At 45.5% G+C, this 20279-nt stretch overlaps 1 protein-coding gene across 1 annotated transcript in view; it reads right to left on the bottom strand.

Moving 5' to 3' along the window:
• Nucleotides 1-4122: 4122 nt before the first annotated feature.
• Nucleotides 4123-20279, bottom strand: part of cfap210 (cilia and flagella associated protein 210) — a 57177-nt gene continuing 41020 nt past the window's right edge. Inside the window, exon 10 of the mRNA XM_067987512.1 lies at nt 4123-4987. Coding sequence (XP_067843613.1) covers nt 4625-4987 — 363 coding nt within the window. The 3' untranslated portion in view covers nt 4123-4624. The remainder of the gene's footprint in view (nt 4988-20279) is intronic.

Here is a 20279-nt window from a genome sequence, read left to right as displayed (position 1 = left end):
AGCAGTGCACACGGAGGCGCAGATTCACTCGACATGTAGTCGTGGAGATCTGCAGGCTCTTTCATGCCGAGCTGCTCCTGGCTGGCCCCAGCACCATCTGCTTACCTGTCGCTGCCAAAGTCACCACTGCCCTCCACAACTTCTCCTCCGCATCCTTCCAGGGTGCAGCCGGGTACACCGCCGATGTCTCTCAGTTGTCTGCGTGGAAGAGCCCTGCAAATACACCTGCACCTACTCTGCAGTAACACAATGGGTGGCATCAGTGGTGGGTCCTCATAGTGATACCCAGGAGCGGGCATTATTGGACACAACAGACACGATTCGCGGAGACATGGCAGTGGTGGTGCCAATATAATGTGTGATGTTTGTTGCTCTGAAATTCAATATAGGTAACACCCATGGCAAACCCTCAGACACCCTTGTGCATCCCCTTCATGCTCACGACACGTTTGCCTTACGCTGCCTACTGCACATATCTGATGCATGCCCTGTGGCTGCAGCACAGGTGGTGGCAGGTTGAGTGAGGCTGGCCATGAGGGAGCTGCACGAGAGGGTGAGTATGGGATAGAGCCATGAGATTGTATGAGGATTGGGTTGCGTGTTAGTGGCGGGGTGAGTACTGGCGAGGTGAGTAGGTGCAGGTAAGATGAGGATAGGGTTTGAGTGGGTATGAGGGGTGATGTGACAGAGTAGTGTTGGCGGTGCCGAAGGAGATGTGGGGTGGGGGCAGTGTTGTGGCAGACGGAGTGCAGGGGAAAGACTACGTGTTCTCACTGTGGCTGACCTACTGCGGTCATTGGAGCGCCTCCTGCACTGTATGCAGGTGGGCGATATGTTGGTGGCGCAGGTGACCCCCTCTGCCACCTCGAGCCAGGCCTTCTTGGTGTCAGAGGCAGGCCGCTTCCTCCCGCCCGCCGGGTGGAAGATCTCTGTCCTCCACCTCCTCCTCACCCCATCTGATGATACCTGGGGTGAGGCATCATTAAACTGGGAGCAGCCTTCCCCCTGGGCTGCTCCATGCTGTAATTTGTTCCATTGGTTGCAGCATCTGTCAGTGGAGGACTGCCCCTTTAACTAGAAAGCCTCCAGCTGACAGATCGTACTGCGCATGCGCAGCCCGCCCGACGCGCAGACCAGCAGCACGGACCCCGGAGGAGCAGGTAAGTGGCTCCAATTAGTGGATTGCCTGCTACAATCGCGCGGGCAACCCACTAATTTCACCGGGCGCGGAGGCCACGCACCCGAAACCCAACCCGCCGGAAACCCGCAGGCCTGGTAAAATCGAGCCCAATGTGTCTAAACTACTACCTAATCTAAGAGGTGTGACTGCCTCCTGGATCAAAGTGTCCAGGTAACTCTTCCCCTCCCTGATGCATTGTAATGTCCGCGGCTCAGACTCCATTTCAACAACTCTGAGCCGAAGTTCCTTGAGCTGCAGATTGACTTAAGAAAAAGCTGTAGGTGCTTTACCGCTAAGAGAGGATATGAGCCATTCAGCCCAGACTTCTTTTTCCACTAGTAATTTGAAAGCTCAAATAACACTTATCGATATTATCTGGAAACTGTTCTCTCTTTCCCACCCTTGGCACCAGCACACTCTTCACCCTCTTAAAGCAACAGTTCCATAATTAACCCTTCACAATGCTCTTTAGTTGAGGGGGTGTCAACTCGGCAACTTGAACTATGGATATCCAGCTCCCCTCACAATTTCTAACATGCACAACCCTAAAACTGCTTCCTCCACTTTAACAGCGTCACAACTCTTATTTCATCTCTCCCATGCTACTTGGCGTACACTCCTCAACTGCTAGCCTTACTCTATCTTCTTGCAGGATAGATTGGCACGCAATGCCTGCCACTGGAGGGGCATCCCTGTAGGATAGTGTATAATAGGTTAACAGCTTGGCATAGGTAAAGATATCATTGGATAATTACCATAGAGGGCTACAGTAAGAGGAAAGTACAGAGACCGCAGACATACATTGGACATGATTCGGTTGAAAGCTTAGAACATCTGGTGAGAAATAATGAAAAATAGCTTAACAAAACAGAAACCAGTATTAATATTTTTTTATTGTGGGAATGTAATCTGTGTGATACAGACTAATACATGGTTTAGATTAGGTTGTTAGGATTCTGCAGGCCAAAGCTAAACAAGCAGGATGTGTTGTCAGTTTAAGGCAATTTTAGAAGCATCAAAGGATCTGTGTAAAGAATTATGGCCTAGTTTGGAGACAACATGTCTGGTATAAGTTGCCATTATCCTGGAAAGAGTGTGAAAGTTTATATGCAAAATTATCATTTCTTTATGGGACTACCTGCATTCCAGCTAAAATGCCACCTGCATTCCAGTGAGAATAAAGTATATGTGATGCAACATTGCCATCTACAGGTGTAGTAGCATTTGACACATCAGGATCACATGACAATAATCTAAGAATTCATAGGTTCAGAGCAAGTCTTCTGACATTGCTTAGAAACTGTTCCTCGGGGAAATAAGATGACTGTTAGTAGTTCTTTGATATTTTGCACTGAGAACTCACCTCCATTTATTAGTTATTCAAAGTCCTCTTTGTATATCCTACTTGTAAGTATATAGTGGTATAGACTTGCTTGTACTTTCTAGCGTTATTAATAAAATCAACAAGTTGATTTATCTCTGGTGTTCAAACCTGTATAATTTGGATTAATCTGCTTGTTGATCCAACAATCCCCACCTTTAAACCCCTTATCCCAGGTTACTGACTGCACACCTACACAGTTGTCCTGGCATCCCGGTGAAGCACCACAGAGCCACAACGTTCCAACTCTTCTCTCTTTAATCCCAAGGAGGTGAAGCTCACTATCTCTCAGGGGAGCAACATATGCCAGGTCTCCAGCCATCCCCCTCATAGTGGTACACCAGTGGAAGGTGGGAGGTGACACAAAGCCGCCAAGGAGCAAACTGCCATAAGCCATTTGTGGAGCATCAGCAGCCATATACCTCCAATGATCCTGGCCCCCAGGTGGTACCGAGAAGCACAAAAATAATTGCCCACAGGGAATGCTATTGCTGCTCCTGAGAAGCCCTAATGGTGGGTAGGGATGAGAAATCTAAAAATCTACCAGTGGTCCGAGCCTTTGAGGAACAGTCCAAAGCAAGTGTAGGTCTCTGTGGGCAGAATCATTTCCTACCTGCAGAAATCTGAATTTAAAGATCTCCTGCCTCTTCTGTTTCAGGAACTGTCCACTTTTGCCTTGATCAGCTGATCCTGACAGGGGTGAGCACATAATTTAGGCTGGCATTTTAGTGCACTAGTGAGGGAGTTCAGCATTATCAGAGATGTCATCTTTTAGATGAGACATTAAACCGAGGCCCTGTCTCCCTGTTTAGGTAGGTGTAAATGATCTCATGGCACTACTTGAAGAACAGCAGGAAGTTCTTCTGGTACACTGGCCAATTTCATATCTCAACCAACACTACCTCATTTGCTGTTTGTGGGACATTGTTGTACACAAATCGAATGGCAAGTTTGCCTGAGTTATACTTTAGATGGATTTACCCAATCAAATCAATTGTGAAAAATCAGCTGTACACTGTAGTTTTCCTCAGAATGTTGCAGTATAACTGGTCTCTCTGTATCCTGCTTGTCTTTTATAGGTAAAGGTTTAAGATTTGTCAGATTTTTAATTTTTTAAATAGTACAGTTGTTTTGATATGTGCGCTCTTTCAATTTGCTTTCACTTTGAAGGACTATTCTGTTAACCTAATTTTAACAATGAACACTATTAGCCCTATAATTGTATGTACAGATGCAAGAATGTATCTGACGAAGAGCATCAAACTTTAATCTCTCTTCTGACTTATTATTCATAAGAACATAAGAAATAGGAGCAGGAGTAGGCCAATCGGCCCCTCGAGCCTGCTCCGCCATTCAATAAGATCATGGTTGATCTGATCCTAACCTCAAATCTAAAGAACACAAGAAGTAGGAGCAGGACCCGGCCACTCAGCCCCTGGGCCCGCTCCGCCACCCACAGGGCCTTGACCGATCCGAACTCAGCTTCATGTCCAATTTCCTGCCCGCTCCCCGTAACCCCTAATTCCCTTTACTTCTAGGAAACTGTCTATTTCTGTTTTAAATTTATTTAATGATGTAGCTTCCACAGCTTCCTGGGGCAGCAAATTCCACAGACCTACTACCCTCTGAGTGAAGAAGTTTCTCCTCATCTCAGTTTTGAAAGAGCAGCCCATAAGAATTACATAAGCCCATATTCAATTACCATAAATTCTAGTACTTTATCAATAATTTTATTATGATAGTCTAGAATTTCTTTGTAATGATGCAGAAAATTCAACGTTCCTTCAGATTGAGTTTATTAATCTCTTCCAGCTTGCTATTATACTTCATTCATTGTTTGATATTTTACTTAAATCTCTCTGTGAAACACACTACTAGAATGGCTACTCAAACATTTTGTTAGTTTCAAATACATGCAATAAAATAATTATATTAAATCTAGACAGTACATGGTTGCTGATGTGCAGATGATCATACAGAAAGATTAATAGTAGTGTTCATTAATGTAAAATACTTGTAAAAATAAAAGAATCAATTTGACACATTTGTAATTTCCAAAGCTTTTACCATATAAAACCTAACGATTGCTTGGATTTCTGGACATCACATTTATCATGTATGTTCTTAATTGCCTCGGTTGTACTGCGTTGATAATTTGGAAGTTGAACTCCAGAGGTGTCATTGACCTGGTAACTAGGTCTAATTCCACCCTTTTCTGTAAACACAGGACCATGCCCACCACCAATGCCTCGGTGAGCAGCCTTAACAAGTGGGTAGGTATTTTGCCCTTTTTTTGTAGCTGCATCAATAACTTGCTGTGCATACTTTTCAAATTGCTTCTTTTCGATTCCAAGTAGAGCCATGCTTTTTTGTTCATGTTCCAGCTCAGCAGCACGTTTACGTAAAGCCGTAGCTTTTTTCTCAGCCTGGAAATGGGTACAGAAAAATCAAGCTTTTTAAGGTTTTACAGGTGCCTCGACCTTTTTTTTGGTTTGTTAAATAGAGAGTAGATCCTTGTCAATTACATATACGAAAGAAAAATAAAAACTAAGCGACAAGACTGATCCATATCAATCAGCTACAGAGCAACCATGTTATCCTTTAAAACAGCTTCAGTGTGTTTATTCTATCAACATCGGAATTGAATTTGTTCCTGCAAAATTTGGCACTCCCATCACAACTTGTAGGCCTGAAGATTGGCTGTGGTCAGGGGTGCATCTCTGTGGCTGGCAGGATACCTGCCATGCTGAATATGCACCCCTTATTATAAGAATGCAGAATATCTGGGCCAATATCTTTAAATATGAATTTGCGATTAACCTAATCTCAGCCATTCACAGCAGAAGCATTAGGTTCTGTGATCAATGTAAAGTGTCTCTCAGGTTGTTCATTATTTCAATAACACATCTTCCGTCCACATTAAAAGTCTCAGTGTTTGTGTTTTTAAAATAGCTCATAATTACCAAAGTCTATCACATGCTTGGCTAGTTGTCAATTGTGCATCTCTATTGATAATTACTTAAATTTTGGTGTTATTTTTTTTATTCGTTCATGGGATGTGGGCGTTGCTGGTGAGGCCGGCATTTATTGCCCATCCCGAGTTGCCCTTGAGAAGGTGGTGGTGAACCGCCTTCTTGAACCGCTGCAGTCCGTGTGGTGAAGGTTCTCCCACAGTTCGGGAGGGAGTTCCAGGATTTTGACCCAGCGACGATGAAGGAACGGCGAAATATTTCCAAGTCGGGATGGTGTGTGACTTGGAGGGGAACGTGCAGGTGGTGTTGTTCCCATGTGCCTGCTGCCCTTGTCCTTCTAGGTGGTAGAGGTCGCGGGTTTGGGAGGTGCTGTCGAAGCAGCCTTGGCGAGTTGCTGCAGTGCATCCTGTGGATGGTGCACACTGCAGCCACAGTGCGCCGGTGGTGAAGGGAGTGAATGTTTAGGGTGGTGGATGGGGTGCCAATCAAGCGGGCTGCTTTGTCCTGGATGGTGTCGAGCTTTTTGAGTGTTGTTGGAGCAGCACTCATCCAGGCAAGAGGAGAGTATTCCATCACACTCCTGACTTGTGCCTTGTGGATGGTGGAAAGGCTTTGGGGAGTCAGGAGGTGAGTCACTCGCCGCAGAATACCCAACCTTTGACCTGCGAACATCCCCATTTCTGACCTTATGATGAAGGGAAGGTCATTGATGAAGCAGCTGAAGATGGTTGGGCCTAGGACACTGCCCCGAGGAACTCCTGCAGCAATGTCCTGGGGCCAAGATGATTGGCCTCCAACAACCACTACCATCTTCCTTTGTGCTAGGTATGACTCCAGCCACTGGAGACTTTTCCCCCTGATTCCCATTGACTTCAATTTTACTAGGGCTCCTTGGTGCCACACTCAGTCAAATGCTGCCTTGATGTCAAGGGCAGTCACTCTCACCTCACCTCTGGAATTCAGCTCTTTTGTCCATATTTGGACCAAGGCTGTAATGAGGTCTGGTGCCGAGTGGTCCTGGCGGAACCCAAACTGAGCATTGGTGAGCAGGTTATTGGTGAGTAAGTGCCGCTTGATAGCACTGTCAACGACACCTTCCATCACTTTGCTGATGATTGAGAGGAGACTGATGGGGCGGTAATTGGCCGGATTGGATTTGTCCTGCTTTTTGTGGACAGGACATACCTGGGCAATTTTCCATATGGTTGGGTAGATGCCAGTGTTGTAGCTCCACTGGAACAGCTTGGCTAGAGACGCGGCTAGTTCTGGAGCACAAGTCTTCAGTACTACAGCCGGGATGTTGTCGGGGCCCATAGCCTTTGCTGTATCAAGTGCACTCAGCCATTTCTTGATATCACGTAGAGTGAATGGAATTGGCTGAAGACTGGCTTCTGTGATGGTGGGGATATTGGGAAGAGGCCAAGATGGATCATCTACTTGGCACTTCTGGTTAATTATCCAATTGGCGGTCATTCAAAATTAGACTGCAACACAAAAATTAATAGTACTTGATACTTAAATTTCCTACAGTCAGTTTCCTGAAAATTAATAATGATTTGTTTGAGCTTGTGCCATGTGGGAACTCCAGAATACTTCGTGTGTTCTGAAAAACCACATATACAGGAAGTGCTGCTAACTGCTCGAGCTCGAGCTCAGAGTTTCTGTGAATTCCAATGAGATACCTCAGGGGAGTGCAGTCAGAAGCAAATCCACAGCACTGTGGGAGACTCGGCTGCACAGGGAGGTAAAAGAAATGCAGTTGTTATAGGGGATTGGATAGTCAGGAGCATGGACTGGCGTTTCTGCAACCGTGGCATGAGTCCCGCATGTTGTGTTGCCTCCCTGCTGCCAGGATAAAGGACATCACTGAGAGGATGCAGAACATTTTGAGGGGGGAAGGGGAACAGCCATAAGTCGTGGTCCATGTGGGAACCAATGACATTGGAAGGGAAAGGGTCGAGGTCCTGCAGTCAGAGTTTCAGGTGCTAGGAGGCAGGAGCGGACCTGATCGGGGGCTGGAGCAGCGGCACGTAAATAAAGAACGAGGAGCAGAGGCCAAAAGTCTCGAGGAGCAGCGGAGGCAGGATACATTTGGTGGGATCGAAAAAGAAAAACAAAAAAAAATCAAGGAGTGTCGTCACAGGACAGCAGGCTGGTAAGTATTACAGCTTTTTTTTTGCTTTCTAAGTTAGGGCAGTGGGTTAAGAGTTGAGAGAATAAAACTACGATTACTTTATTAAATTAATAACTTCAACTAGATCAACAAATTAATTAATAAAACTATAATCAATTGAATAAAAACTTTTAAAAAACTAATTAAATAAAACAAGGTTAGATAGGGATGGCAGTGCAGATGGTGTGTCATAACTGCAGCATGTGGGAGTTGGTGGAGACCAGCGAGAACCCGAGCAACCACATCTGCAGTAAGTGCAGCTCGAGGAACGTTCGCTCAGAGTTGTTGAGCTGGAGTCCGAGCTGCAGACATTACAATGCATCAGGGAGGGGGAGAGTTAGCTGGACACTTTGTTCCAGGAGGCAGTCACACCCGTTAGGTTAAGTAGTACTTTAGAGTTAATCAGTATTTAGGGACAGGAGGGTGTGACTGCGAGTCAGGCAGGTATGGGGACCCAGGATGCAGTGATCGAGGAATCTCAGCCCTTGTCCTTGTCCAACAGGTACAAGGTATTTGCTACCTGTATGGATGAGAACAATACTGCAGGGAGGATGAGCAAACTGACCACGGCACCGTGGTACAGGTGACCATTCAAGTGAGAGGAGTAAAAAGGAATATGGTAGTGGTAGAGGATAGCATAATCAGGGGGATAGACTCTGTTCTCTGCAGCAGCGACAGAGAGTCCCGAAGGCTGAGGTGCCTGCCCGGTGCCAGGGTTAAGGATATCTCCTCGTGGCTGGAAAAGAACTTGGAGCACGAGGGGGGTGATCCAGTTGTCGTGGTCCATGTAGGAACCAACAACATAGGCAGAACAAGGAATGAGGTTCTGCTGAGGGAGTTCGAGGAGCTAGGATCTAAATTAATAAGCAGAACCTCAAATTAATATTCTCTGGATTACTATCTCAGCCATGGGCAAATTGGCATAGGGTCAATCAGATCAAAGAGTTAAATGAATGGCTCAAAGAGTGATGTGGGAGGAAGGAGTTTCGATTCATGTTTATTGTGCAATGAGAAGGGGCTAATTAATAATCTTGTTGTGTGGGGTCCTTTAAGGAAGAGTGACCATAACATGATAGAATTCTTCATTAAGATGGAAAGTGAAGTAGTCCAATCCGAAACTAGGATCCTAAATCTAAACAAAGGAAACTACGAAGGTATGAGGAGTGAGTTGGCTATGATAAATTGGGAAGCTTCATTAAAAGGCATGATGGTGGATAGGCAATGGCTAACATTTAAGGAACAAATGCATGAATTGCAACAATTATACATTCCTTTCTGGCGCAAAAACACAAAAGGAAATGCGGCCCAACCATGGCTAACAAGAGAAATTAAGGATAGTATTAGATCCAAAGAGGAGTCAAATAAAGTTGCCAGAAAAAGTAGCAAGCCTGAGGATTGGGGAGCAGTTTAGAATTCAGCAAAAAAGGACCAAGAGATTGATTAAGAGGGGAAAAATAGAGTTTGAGAGTAAACTTGCAAGGAACATAAAAGTGGACTGTAAAAGCTTCAACAAGTATGTAAAAAGAAAAAGATTAGTGAAGACAAATGTAGTTCCCTTACTGTCAGAAACAGGAGAATTTATAATGGGGAACAAGGAAATGGCAGAGCAATTAAACAAATACTTTGGTTCTGTCTTCACGGAAGAGGACACAAATAAATTCCCAGAACCAGTGGATGTGGTTTATTTGGATTTTCAGAGGCCTTTGATAAAGTCCCACATAAGAGCCAAATGTGCAAAATTGGGGGTAATATACTGGCATGGATTGAAAATTGGTTAACAGACAGGAAACAGAGATTAGGAATAATAGGTCTTTTTCAGAGTGGCAGGCAGTGACTAGTGGGGTACCGCAGGGATCAGTGCTTGGGCCCCAGCTATTCACAATATATATTAATGATTTGGATGAGGGAGCCAAATGTAATATTTCCAAGTTTGCTGACGACACAAAACTAGGTGGGATTGTGAGTTGTGAGGAGGATGCAAAGAGGTTTCAAGGCGATTTAGACAAGTTGAGTGAGGGGCAAATACATGGCAGATGCAGCATAACGTGGATAAATGTGAAGTTATCCACTTCGGAAGGAAAAACAGAAAGGCAGAGTATTATTTAAATGGTGATAGATTGGGAAATGTTGATGTACAAAGGGACCTGCGTGTCCTTGTACACCAGTCACTGAAAGTAAACATGCAGGTGCAGCAAGCAGTTAGGAAGGCAAACGGTATGTTGGCCTTCATTGCAAGAGGATTTGAGTACAGGAGCAAGGATGACTTACTGCAGTTATACAGGGCTTTGGTGAGACCACACCTGCAGTATTGTGTGCAGATTTGGTCTCCTTACCTAAGAAAGGATATACTTGCCATGGAGGGAGTGCAGCGAAGGTTCACCAGACTGGTTCCTGGGATGGCAGGACTGTCGTATGAGGAGACATTGGGTCGACTCGGCCTGTATTCACTTGAGTTTAGAAGAATGAGAGGGGATCTCATTGAAACATACAAAATTCTAACAGGGCTAGACAGACTGGATGCAGGGAGGATGTTTCCCTTAGCTGGGGGGTCCAAAATAAGGGGTCACCGTCTCAGGATACGGGGTAAGATATTTAGGACTGAGATTAGGAGAAGTTTCTTCACTCAGAGAGTGGTGAACCTGTGGAATTCTCTACCACAGAAGACTGTGGAGGCCAAGTCACTGAATATATTTAAGAAGGAGCTAGATAGATTTCTAGACACAAAAGGCGTCAAGGGGTATGGGGAGAGAGCGGGAATATGGTATTGAGATAGAGGATCAGCCATGATCATATTGAATGGCGGAGCAGGCTCGAAGGGCCGAATGGCCTACCCTTGCTCCTATTTTCTATGTTTCTATGGGGTACTGGCACCAGTACCAAACAAAGAGGGAGCTGTTCCGTTGGGATGGGCTCCACTTAAACCGGGCTGGGAACAGTGTCCTGGCGAATCAAATAACTAGGGTGGTATATACGGATTTCAACTAAAAAGGGGGGGGGGAGGGGTCAGATGAGGGTAAATTTAAAAATCTAAAGAGAAAAGACAAGGCAATAGAGCAGTGTAACAATTTGGGTGACAGGAAGAGACAGTGAGTTTAACGGAAATAGTGTATCAACAAATAAGGTCAAAGCAGGGAATAATGGTAAAATGTTAAAATTAAAGGCTCTTTATCTGAATGCACGAAGCATTCATAACAAGATAGATGAATTAGTGGCACAAATAGAGATAAATGGATTTGATCTAATAGCCATTACAGAGATGTGGTTGCAAGGTAGCAACTGCAGCAACTCGCCAAGGCTTCTTCGACAGCACCTCCCAAACCCGCGACCTCTACCACCTAGAAGGACAAGAGCAGCAGGCACATGGGATCAACACCACCTGCACGTTCCCCTCCAAGTCACACACCATCCCGACTTGGAAATATATCGCCGTTCCTTCATCGTCGCTGGGTCAAAATCCTGGAACTCCCTTCCTAACAGCACTGTGGGAGAACCGTCACCACACGGACTGCAGCGGTTCAAGAAGGCGGCTCACCACCACCTTCTCAAGGGCAATTAGGGATGGGCAATAAATGCTGGCCTCGCCAGCGACGCCCACATCCCGTGAACGAATAAAAAATAAAGGTGACCAAGGTTGGGAAGTAAATATTCGAGGGTACTTGACGTTTCGGAAAGTCAGACAGAATGGAAAAGGAGGGGGGGAAGCCCTGATAATAAAGGATGACCTAAGGACAGTCGTGAGAAAGGGTCTTGGCTCGGAAGATCAGGAAGTAGAATCAGTATGGGTGGAGCTAAGAAACAACAAAGGGCATAAAACACTGATATGAGCAGTTTATAGGCCCTCTAACAGTGGCAGTACCGTTGCTCAGAGTATTAATTCAGAAATAATAGGAGCTTGTAACAAAAGTAATGCAATAATCGTGGGGAACTTTAATCTTCATATAGACTGGGCAAATCAAATTGGCAAATGTAGTTTGGAGGACGAGTTCATAGAATGCATTCGGGACAGTTTCTTATAACAATATGTCGTGCAACCAACCAGGGAACAGGCTATTTTAAATCTTGTACTGTGCAATGAGATAGGATTAATTCGTAATCACATAGTAAAGGATCCTCTGGGGAAGAGTGATCATAATATGATAGAATTTCACATTGAGTTTGAGAGTGACATACTTAAGTCTGAAACTAGAGTCTTAAACTTGAATAAAGCCAATTACATAGATGTGAGGGACGAGTTGGCTAAGGTAGATTAGAAAATTAGATTAAAAGGTATGATGGTAGATAAGCAGTGGCAGACATTTAAAGAAATATTTCAGAATTCTCAACGAATATACATTCCAGTGAGAAAGAAAAACTCCACGGGAAAAGTGATCCATCCGTGGCTAACTAAAGAAGTTAAGGATAGGGTCTAAAGAAGAGGCATATAATGTTGTGAAGAATAGTAGTAAGCCTGTGGATTGGGAGAATTTTAGAAACCAGCAAAGGATAACCAAAAAATTGATAAAAAGGGAGAAAATAGAATATGAGAGTAAACTAGCAAGAAATATAAAAACAGATTGTAAGAGCTTCTACAAGTATGTAAAAAGGAAGAGAGTAGCAAAAGTAAATGTTGGTCCCTTAGAGGCTGAGATAGGAGAAACTGTAATGGGGAATAAGGAAATGGCAGAGACGTTAAACAAATATTTTGCATCTGTCTTCACAGCAGAACACACAAAAAGCATAACAAAAATAATGGAGAACTAAGAGGCAAATGAGAGTGAGGAACTTAAAGTAATTAATATCAGTAGAGAAAAAGTACTAGACAAACTAGTGGGACTAAAAGCCAACAAATCCCCTGGACCTGATGGCCTACATCCTAGGGTTCTAAAAGAGGTGGCTGCAAAGATAGTGGATTCATTGGTTGTGATCTTCCAAAATTCCCTAGATTCTAGAACGGTCCCAACGGAGCGGAAGGTAGCAAATGTAATACTGGTATTCAAGAAAGGAGGGAGAGAAAAGACTGAGAACTACAGGCCAGTTAGTCTGACATCAGGAAAATGCTGGAATCCATTATTAAGGCAGTGGTAACAGGGCACTTAGAAAATCATAATATGATTAGGCAGAGTCAACATGGTTTCATGAAAAGGAAATCGTGTTTAACAAATCTTATTAGAGTTCTTGGAGGATGTAACGGGTGGATGAAGGGGAACCAGTGGATGTACTATATTTGGATTTCCAAAAGGCATTCGATAAGGTGCCACATAAAAGATTGCTACACAAGGTAAGGGCTCATGGGGTAGGGGGTAATATATTAGCATGGATAGAGGATTGGTTAACGGACAGAAAACAGAAAGTAGGGATAAACGGGTCATTTTCAGGTTGGCAGGCTGTAACTAGTGAGGTGCCGCAAGGATCAGTGCTTGAGCCTCAGCTATTTACAATCTATATTAATAACTTAGATGAAGGGACCGAGTGCAATGTATTCAAGTTTGCTGATGATACAAAGCTAGGTGAGAAAGTAAGCTGTGAGGAGGACACAGAGTCTGCAAAGGGATATAGACAGGTTAAATGAATAGGCAAGAAGGTGGCAGATGGAGTACAATGTGGGGAAATGTGAGGTTATTCACTTTGGTAGGAAGAATGGGAAAGCATAATATTTTTTAAATGGTGAGAAACTATTAAATGTTGGTGTTCAGAGAGATCTGGGTATCCTCGTACAAGAAACACAGAAAGCTAGCATGCAGGTACAGCAAGCAATTCGGAAGGCAAATGGAATCTTGGCCTTTATTGCAAAGGGGTTGGAGTTAAAGAGTAACGAAGTCTTGCTACAATTGTACAGGGCTTTGGTCAGACCACACCTGAAGAACTGTGCATAGTTTTGGTCCCCTTATCTAAGGAAGGATATACTTGCCTTAGAGGCGGTCCAACGAAGGTTCACGAGGTTGATTCCTGGGATGAGAGGGTTGTCCTATGAGATTGAATAAAATGGGCCTATATTCTCCAGAGTTTAGAAGAATGAGAGGTGATCTAATTGAAATATATAAGATTATGAGGGGGCTTGACAGGGTAGATGCTGAGAGGTTGTTTCCCCTCACAGAAGAGTCTATAACTAGGGGGCATAGTCTCAGGATAAGGGGTTGGCCATTTAAGACTCAGGTGAGGAGGAGTTTCTTCACTCAGAGGGTTGTGAATCTTTGGAATTCTCTACCCCAAAGGGCTGTGGATGCTGAGTCGTTGAGTATATTCAAGGCTGAGATAGATAGGGTTTTGGACTCCAGGGGAATCAAGGGATATGGGGATCGGGCAGGAAAGTGTAGTTGAGGTCGAAGATTAGCCATCGAGGGACCGTATGGGCTACTCCTGCTCCTATTTCTTATGTTCTTGTGTTTTTAGGGAGAATGTTAAAAAGCAGACAATAACTGAATGTCAAAGGGTAGTAATCTCTGGATGACTCCCAGTGCTAGTGAGTATAGAATTAGCAGAATAAGACAGGTTAATGCGTGGCTGGAGCAACGGTGCAGAAGGGCTTCAGATTCCTGAGGCGTTGGGACCAGTTCTGGAGCAGGAGAAATCTGTTCAAGATGAACGGGTTGCATCTCAACAGAGCTGGGACCAATGTCCTCACGGGGAGGTTGACTAGTACTGTGGGGGAGGTGCTAATTTGGCAGGGGGATGGGCACCAGGATGAAACAGTAGAGAGGAGAAACAAGGTGCACAGAGGACTGGGAGGGACAAGTAGCACTAGAGTAAAGAATAGTTCAGAAATAGGAGGGATCAGACAGGGCAAATGTGACGCCGTCTAGGATGAGTTTGGAGTTTTTTTTTATTCGTTCACGGGATGTGGGCGTCGCTGGCAAGGCCGGCATTTATTGCCCATCCCTAATTGCCCTTGAGAAGGTGGTGGTGAGCCGCCTTCTTGAACCACTGCAGTCCGTGTGGTGACGGTTCTCCCACAGTGCTGTTAGGAAGGGAGTTCCAGGATTTTGACCCAGCGACAATGAAGGAACGGCGATATATTTCCAAGTCGGGATGGTGTGTGACTTGGAGGGGAACGTGCAGGTGGTGTTGTTCCCATGCGCCTGCTGCCCTTGTCCTTCTAGTTGGTAGAGGTCGCGGGTTTGGGAGGTGCTGTCGAAGAAGCCTTGGCGAGTTGCTGCAGTGCATCCTGTGGATGGTGCACACCGCAGCCACAGTGCGCCGGTGGTGAAGGGAGTGAATGTTTATGGTGGTGGATGGGGTGCCAATCAAGCGGGCTGCTTTATCTTGGATGGTGTCGAGCTTCTTGAGTGTTGTTGGAGCTGCACTCATCCAGGCAAGTGGAGAGTATTCCATCACACTCCTGACTTGTGCCTTGTAGATGGTGAAAAGGCTTTGGGGAGTCAGGAGGTGAGTCACTCGCCGCAGAATACCCAGCCTCTGACCTGCTCTCGTAGCCACAGTATTTATATGGCTGGTCCAGTTAAGTTTCTGGTCAATGGTGACCCCCAGGATGTTGATGGTGGGGGATTCGGCGATGGTAATGCCGTTGAATGTCAAGGGGAGGTGGTTAGACTCTCTCTTGTTGGAGATGGTCATTGCCTGGCACTTATCTGGCACGAATGTTACTTGCCACTTATCAGCCCAAGCCTGGATGTTGTCCAGGTCTTGCTGCATGCGGGCTCGGACTGCTTCATTATCTGAGGGGTTGCGAATGGAACTGAACACTGTGCAGTCATCAGCGAACATCCCCATTTCTGACCTTATGATGGAGGGAAGGTCATTGATGAAGCAGCTGAAGATGGTTGGGCCTAGGACACTGCCCTGAGGAGCTCCTGCAGCAATGCCCTGGGGCTGAGATGCTTGGCCTCCAACAACCACTACCATCTTCCTTTGTGCTAGGTATGACTCCAGCCACTGGAGAGTTTTGCCCCTGATTCCCATTGACTTCAATTTTACTAGGGCTCCTTGGTGCCACACTCGGTCAAATGCTGCCTTGATGTCAAGGGCAGTCACTCTCACCTCACCTCTGGAATTCAGCTCTTTTGTCCATGTTTGGACCAAGGCTGTAATGAGGTCTGGAGCAGAGTGGTCCTGGCAGAACCCAAACTGAGCATCGGTGAGCAGGTTATTGGTGAGTAAGTGCCGCTTGATAGCACTGTCGACGACACCTTCCATCACTTTGCTGATGATTGAGAGTAGACTGATGGGGCGGTAATTGGCCGGATTGGATTTGTCCTGCTTTTTGTGGACAGGACATACCTGGGCAATTTTCCACATTGTCGGGTGGATGCCAGTGTTGTAGCTGTACTGGAACAACTTGGCTAGAGGCGCAGCTAGTTCTGGAGCACAAGTCTTCAGCACGACAGCTGGGATGTTGTCGGGGCCCATAGCCTTTGCTGTATCCAGTGCACTCAGCCGTTTCTTGATATCACGTGGAGTGAATCGAATTGGCTGAAGACTGGCTTCCGTGATGGTGGGGATATCGGGAGGAGGCTGAGATGGATTATCCACTCGGCACTTCTGGCTGAAAATGGTTGCAAACGCTTCAGCCTTGTCTTTTGCACTCACGTGCTGGACTCCACCATCATTGAGAATGGGGATGTTTGCAGAGCCTCCTCCTCCCGTTAGTTGTTTAATTGTCCACCACCATTCACGACTGGATGTGGCAGGACTGCACAGCTTTGATCTGATCCGTTGGTTGTGGAGTCGCTTAGCTCTGTCTATAGCATGCTGCTTCCGCTGTTTAGCATGCATGTAGTCCTGAGTTGTAGCTTCACCAGGTTGGCACCTCATTTTTAGGTACGCCTGGTGCTGCTCCTGGCATGCTCTTCTACACTCCTCATTGAACCAGGGTTGATCCCCTGGCTTGTTGGTAATGGTAGAGTGAGGAATATGCCGGGCCATGAGGTTACAGATTGTGCTGGAATACAATTCTGCTGCTGCTGATGGCCCACAGCGCCTCATGGATGCCCAGTTTTGAGCTGCTAGATCTGTTCTGAATCTATCCCATTTAGCACGGTGCTGGTGCCACACAACACGTTGGATGGTGTCCTCAGTGCGAAGACGGGATTTCATCTCCACGAGGACTGTGCGGTGGTCACTCCTACCAATACTGTCATGGACAGATGCATTTGCGACAGGTAGATTGGTGAGGACGAGGTCAAGTAAGTTTTTCCCTCGTGTTGGTTCGCTCACCACCTGCCGCAGGCCCAGTCTAGCAGCTATGTCCTTCAGGACTCGGCCAGCTCGGTCAGTAGTGGTGCTACCGAGCCACTCTTGGTGATGGACATTGAAGTCCCCCACCCAGAGTACATTCTGTGCCCTTGCTACCCTCAGTGCTTCCTCCAAGTGGTGTTCAACATGGAGGAGGACTGATTCATCAGCTGAGGGAGGACGGTAGGTGGTAATCAGCAGGAGGTTTCCTTGCCCATGTTTGACCTGATGCCATGAGATTTCATGGGGTCCAGAGTCAATGTTGAGGACTCCCAGGGCCACTCCCTCCTGACTGTATATCACTGTACCGCCACCTCTGGTGGGTCTGTCCTGCCGGTGGGACAGGACATACCCAGGGATGGTGATGGAAGAGTCTGGGACGTTGGCTGAAAGATATGATTCTGTGAGTATGGCTATGTCAGGCTGTTGCTTAACTAGTCTGTGGGACAGCTCTCCCAATTTTGGCACAAGTCCCCAGATGTTAGTGAGGAGGACCTTGCAGGGTCGACTGGGCTTGGTGTTTTGCTGGTGCCTCGTGGTCCGATGCCGGGTGGTCCGTCCAGTTTTATTCTTATTATGACTTTTCGTAGCGAGATTTTACAACTGGGTGGCTTGCTAGGCCATTTCAGAGGGCAATTAAGAATCAACCACATTGCTGTGGGTCTGGAGTCACATATAGGCCAGACCGGGTAAGGGCGGCAGGCTTCCTTCCCTAAAGGACATTAGTGAACCAGATGGGTTTTTATGACAATCCGGTAGTTTCATGGCCATCATTACTGATACTAGTATTTTAATTCCAGATTTTTATTTAATTTATTAATTGAATTTAAATTCGCCAGCTGCCGTGGCAGGATTTGAACTCATGACTCTGGATTACTAGCCCAGTAACATAACCACTATGCTACCGTACCCGAGTGCATGTGCGTAAATGTATGTCGCGTGGTAAATAAGGTTGGTGAGCTGCAGGCACAAGTCGCCAAATGGGACTATGATATAGTGGCAGTAATTGAGACCTGGCTCAAAATAGGGGAGGATTGGGTACTTAATATTCCTGGTTACCAGGTATTGAGGAAAGATAGGGAAGGAAAGAAAGAAGTGAGGTGAGGTGGGGAGGGGGGGAAGTGGCAGTATTGATCAAAGAAACTATTATAGCACTGGAAAGGGTGATGTAGTTGAGGTGTTAAAGACAGAACCTAATTGATTAGAATTAAGGAAAAATTGAGGAGCGATTAAGCTACTGGGTGTTTACTATAGGTCACCAAATAGTGGGAAGGAGATAGAGGAGCAAATTTGCAGGTAAATTACAGAAAGATGTAAGAACTATAGAGTAGTGTTAATGGGAGTCTTCAATTATCCCAATATAGACTGGGACAGTAACAGTGTAAAGGGCTAAGAGGGGGAGGAATTCCTGAAATGTGTACAAAAGAACTTTCTGGAACAGTGTGTTTCCAGCCCTTCCAGGAAGGAAATGGTACTGGATCTAGTTCTGGGGAATGATGTGTGGCAGGTGGAACATGTTTCAGTGGGGTAGCATTTCGGGAACAGTGATCATAATATCATTAGGTTTAGAATAGTTATGGAAAAGGACAAGGAACAAACAAATGTGAAAATACTTAACTGGAGGAGGGCTAATTTTAGTGAATTGAAAAGGAATCTTGCCCAGGTGAATTGGAATAAAAAATTGGCAGGCAAAACAGTAATTGAACAATGGGAGGCCTTCAAGGAGGAGTTTGTTTGGGTACAGAGTAGACACATCCCGACGAGGGGGCAAGCTAGGGCATCCAATGCTAGAGCTCCCTGGATGACTAAAGATACAGAGATTAAAATGAAACAGAAAAGGATGGATTATGACAAATGTAAGGTTCATAATACAGTAGAGAAGCAGACTGAATACAGAAAGTACAGAGGAGATCTAAAAAAGGGAATAAGTGGGGCAAAGATAGAGTATGGAGAATAGATTAGCAGCTAACATAAAAGGGAGCTCAGATGTCTTTTATCAACAAATAAATAGTTAAAAGGTAGTCAAAGGAAGGGTGGGACGGATTAGGGACAAAAAAGGAGATCATCTTGTGGAGGCAGAGGGCATGGTTGAGGTACAAAATGAATATTTCGCATCCGTCTTCACTAGAGAAGAGGATGCTGCCATTGTAGCAGTAAAGGAGGAGGTTGTAGCGATATTGGATAGGATAAAAATAGATAAAAAGGAGATACTTAAAAGATTGGCAGTTCTCAAAGTAAAAAAGTCACCCGGTCCAGATGGGATGCATCCTAGGTTACTGAGGGAAGTAAGGGTGGAAATTGTGGCCACAAATGAAGTTCTGTACAACTCCTCCTGGATTGATACTGCAAATGCCATGGAAAGCAGAATCTTTCGCTTCATTATCCCTTATGTTTCACAGGGATGTACACCAGGGTCTTATAAACTGCTGCAGCATGGGGGCCACCTCTTGTGGACAAACGTATCCACAATCTTCCAATCCTCTTCAGATATTGGGACGGTGCCAGAGGACTGGAGGATTGCAAATGTTACACCCCTGTTCAAAAAAGGGGAGAGGAATAAGAACATAAGAACATAAGAAATAGGAGCAGGGGCAGGCCACACGGCCCCTCGAGCCTGCCCTGCCATTCCATCAGATAATGGCTGATCTTCGACCTCAACTCCACTTTCCTGCCCGATCCCCATATCTCTTGATTCCCCTAGAGTCCAAAAATCTATCCATCTCAGCCTTGAATATATTCAATGACTCAGCATCCATAGTCCTCTGGGGTAGAGAATTCCAAAGATTCACAACCCTCTGCGTGAAGAAATTCCTCCTTATCTCAGTCTTAAATGGCCGACCCTTTATCCTGCGACTATGCCCCCTAGTTCTAGACTCTCTAGCCAGGGGAAACAATCTCTCAGCATCTACCCTGTCAAGCCCCCCCATGATCTTATATGTTTTAATGAGATCATCTCAAGTTCTTCTAAACCCCAGAGAGTATAGGCCCATTCTACTTAACCTCTCATCCTAGGAATTAATCTAGTGAACCTTTGTTGCACCGCCTCCAAGGCAAGTATATTCTTCCTTCGATAAGGAGACCAAAACTACGCAGTACTCTAGGTGAGGTCTCACTAAAGCCTTGTACAACTGTAGTAAGACTTCCTTACTCTTATACTCCAACCGCCTTGCAATAAAGGCCTACATGCCATTTGCTTTCGTAATTGCCTGCTGTACCTGCATACTAACTTCTTGTGTTTCTTGTACAAGGACATCCAATTCTCTCTGAAAACCAACATTTAATAATTTCTCACCATTTAAAAAATATTCTGTTTTTCTATTCTTCCTACCAAGGATAAACCCGGCAATTGCAGGCCAGTCAGCCTAACGCTGGTGGTGGGGAAACTTTTAGAGACAATAGTCCAGG

This window comes from Heptranchias perlo, chromosome 7, assembly GCF_035084215.1.
Source record: "Heptranchias perlo isolate sHepPer1 chromosome 7, sHepPer1.hap1, whole genome shotgun sequence".
Lineage (NCBI taxonomy): Eukaryota > Metazoa > Chordata > Chondrichthyes > Hexanchiformes > Hexanchidae > Heptranchias > Heptranchias perlo.
This window is presented reverse-complemented; position numbering and strand designations above follow the sequence as displayed.